Source organism: Galeopterus variegatus, unplaced genomic scaffold (genome assembly GCF_000696425.1).
Source record: "Galeopterus variegatus unplaced genomic scaffold, G_variegatus-3.0.2 Scaffold1346, whole genome shotgun sequence".
Lineage (NCBI taxonomy): Eukaryota > Metazoa > Chordata > Mammalia > Dermoptera > Cynocephalidae > Galeopterus > Galeopterus variegatus.
The window spans coordinates 208,467-211,694 of NW_007727457.1; the positions used below are offsets into that span (position 1 = coordinate 208,467).

Sequence of the window (3,228 nt, forward strand, 5' to 3'; positions counted from 1 at the left end):
GAAGGGTGTTTCTGGGGCAACCGGAAGCCCCCCCCCCCCCCCCCCCAAGGAGAGCCTCTCTGGTGGAAAGGCAGTTATGACAGTTGAGAAGCAGAAGGCGCAGGAGGCAGATATTCGCTCAACACAGAGAAGAACTCTCTGAGAACCACACTGACTTAAGATGAACTGGGCTGCCTTCGGAGGGCCCCACTTCTTCATCCCGGCAGGCACACAGATAGAGGCGAGCCACCCTCTGAGCAGCAGTGCCACAGAATGGTACCAGGAGTAAAGGGGGTGGGGGAGAGGAAAGGTCGTGTGTGTCGTCTGTCCCTCCCTGTGAAAGTCTGTCCCGTAACTCCAAATGCTTGCTCACTTGTATTATTTCGTGACTATCACCATATCTCCAGGGGTGGAGAAAAGTGGCTGATGTGTCATATGGTGTTTCCAAAACCGAGGTCCATGAGTTATTTACCTTAATATTTCTGTGAGACTGTGTAAATCTACTCCACACCTACTAAGTCTGTTTCGTAGGTGATTCTTAATAGTAAAGTTTGAGAATGGCTGGTATAGTATAGTGGTTAAACACCCTTTAGAGGTTCAAATCCTGCCTTACTCCTTATTCACTGGGGGATCTTGAGTGTTTTACTTAAATTCTCCAGGCCTTAGTTTCCTCATCTGTAAAATGGAGGTAATAATCATAATAGTAATAATAATAATTAGTTCCAGCCTCATGGGGATTTTGTGAGATTCAATAAGATATTGGGTGTCAAGCACTTAGCACCGTAGATCTTGAACTGATGTGCTTCAGAATTAGCTGTGGTGATTGTTTTAATGTTTATTCTTGAACCCCATTCCCAAATGTTCTAAATTAGTAGGTCCTGGGAAGGGGCCTGAAAATGTGTATTTTTGTTAAGCTCCATAAGTGATTCTGACAAACATCAAAGTTTATAATACTACCATGCAGTGTGACAAACATCAAAGTTTATAATACTACCATGCAGGGTTTCCTGTAAGTACAGCGTGGTGGCTTTGTAGTCAAACACAGACCTGTGTTCAGGAACTGGTTCTTCCTCTAAAGAGCTATATGACCTTGAGCAAATTACTCGAGCTCTCTTTCCTCATTTTCTCATCTGTATAAACACTGTAAAAATCACCATTTCGTAGGGTTATTTTACAAATTAACGCATGGAAAGCACTTTGCAGAGTGCCCAGCATGTAGCAAGTGCTCAATGGATTGTAGCTAAAATCTGAACAAAATGCAGCCTCCATCCCTTATTAGTGTTAATTGAAAAGATTGCTATTATTAAGCCCATTTTTAGTTAATAAGAAGTTCTAGTCTTTGTTTTACATTCATTATCAATTGAAGCACTGAGTTTATCTTTTTAAAAATACAGTACTTTGAGACTACCATTTATTGATTAAGAAAAACATAGGCCAGATGATTTTTTGTTGGTGGTGCATTAGTAGTCACAAACACATCCTTCTGCTTGGGTCCCCACAGAGAGGGGACACTCAAGTACTATGCCCTGGGATCACATTTAGCTACATAAGAGATCAAGTACAAATGGAAATTTTTTTCATCCCCTCTCTGCAAAGTATTTGACTTAACATTTTCTGTAGGAGGCAATTTTGGTTATTTTTACCTGCCTGATTGATGGCTGGCAACGTGGAACTATGGTTTAATTCTAGATTTCAGGGATTTCAACCCTTACAAGAGAGTTAACTCTTCTAGCCCCAGATAGAATAAGCCCTGCCATCCTCGGCCTTGGGCAACCCCTGCCCCCAACCCAGGAAACCCCTTCTAATAGAGGTGCATGTGGGTCTCTCTCTCTCTTTGTGGCCCAGGTACCACTACTACGGCATTGCAGTGAAGGAAAGCTCCCAATATTATGATGTGATGTATTCCAAGAAAGGAGCTGCCTGGGTGAGCGAGACAGGCAAGAAAGAAGTGAGTAAACAGACTGTGGCATATTCACCCCGGTCCAAACTTGGGACGTTGCTGCCAGAGTTCCCAAATGTCAAAGACCTGAATCTGCCAGCCAGCCTGCCTGAGGAGAAGGTAACTGTGCCCAAAGTGATAGTGGGAGCGGGGGCTTCTGTCTCTCTGTATCTCCCTCATACTCACATGTAATCACACACTCACACACACACACACACACACGCACTTTTATTGACAGTGAGTTTAAAAATATAAAAATAAAATCTAAATAAAGTATGAACTGTAGTTAATAATGTATCAGTATTGGTTTATTCGTTGTGACGAATGTACCATACAGACGTAAGATGTTAACAATAGGGGTACCTGGGTGTGAGGATATGGGAACACCCTGTACCATCTTTATAACTTTTCTATAAGTCCAAAAGTATTCTAAAATAAAAAAGCTTTACTGATCAATCTATGTCTGTCTATCATATATGAGGGTACTTCAAAAAGTTTATGGAAATATTTGTATTATCTTTTAATTCTATTCTTCCACAAACTTTTGGAAATACTGTTGTATATATCTATTATCTATCCTTCTATCATATCCATCTATTTATCATCTATCTTCTCTATCATCTGTCTGTCTTTCTACCTGCACACCTGCCCTATGATACCACCTACATACACTCGTTTCACAAAGAAAGGACTCCTTTTTTCTGGATTGCTTTTCCACAGGATAAAGTTCATTTCCCCATGTGCTGCAGGACATTTGGTGAAATCTGTCCCACACACTAAGGAGATTTTATAGGTATAGTGGACCAAATAGTTTTGATCATGGAGTATTTGGAGCAAGTTACTGGAAAAACAAATTTGGGGAAGTTCCTGTTGGAGTCTCATATCTCTGATGCACCTATCTTGATGCAGCCCCAGGCTCTTAATACATTTGGAACCCTTACCAAGTCTACCTGTCACACCGGAGCTGGGATGCAGGTGACCATGAGACATGAGTCCCGCTTGCAGGAAGCATATAGACAAGTGGAGAGGCGGGTGCTGGTATAAGCAAACTTAAGTTTATATAAAATGCATGTCTATGTTCTGAAATGAAGAAAATGAACTTATATCTGTAAGGGATGCTTTAAATGTAAAAATTAGATAAATCTTTATTTTTTCTCAAATTTGCTTTTTTTGTCAACAAAGACACAAATCTCCTGCACCATGGCTTCAAAATTCCTGGACAAATAGAAGGGGAGATGAAATTTGGTTTTGCCAAGCAGATTCCAGAGAATTTCCAAATGCCTTATGGTGATTTGGGCAGATGCACTTCT

At 41.0% G+C, this 3,228-nt stretch overlaps 1 protein-coding gene across 1 annotated transcript in view; it reads left to right on the plus strand.

Moving 5' to 3' along the window:
- The window catches only part of RFX4 (regulatory factor X, 4 (influences HLA class II expression)), a 162,713-nt gene that overhangs the window by 87,636 nt on the left and 71,849 nt on the right, over positions 1–3,228 (plus strand). Inside the window, exon 6 of the mRNA XM_008576416.1 lies at positions 1,825–2,038. Coding sequence (XP_008574638.1) covers positions 1,825–2,038 — 214 coding nt within the window. The remainder of the gene's footprint in view (positions 1–1,824; positions 2,039–3,228) is intronic.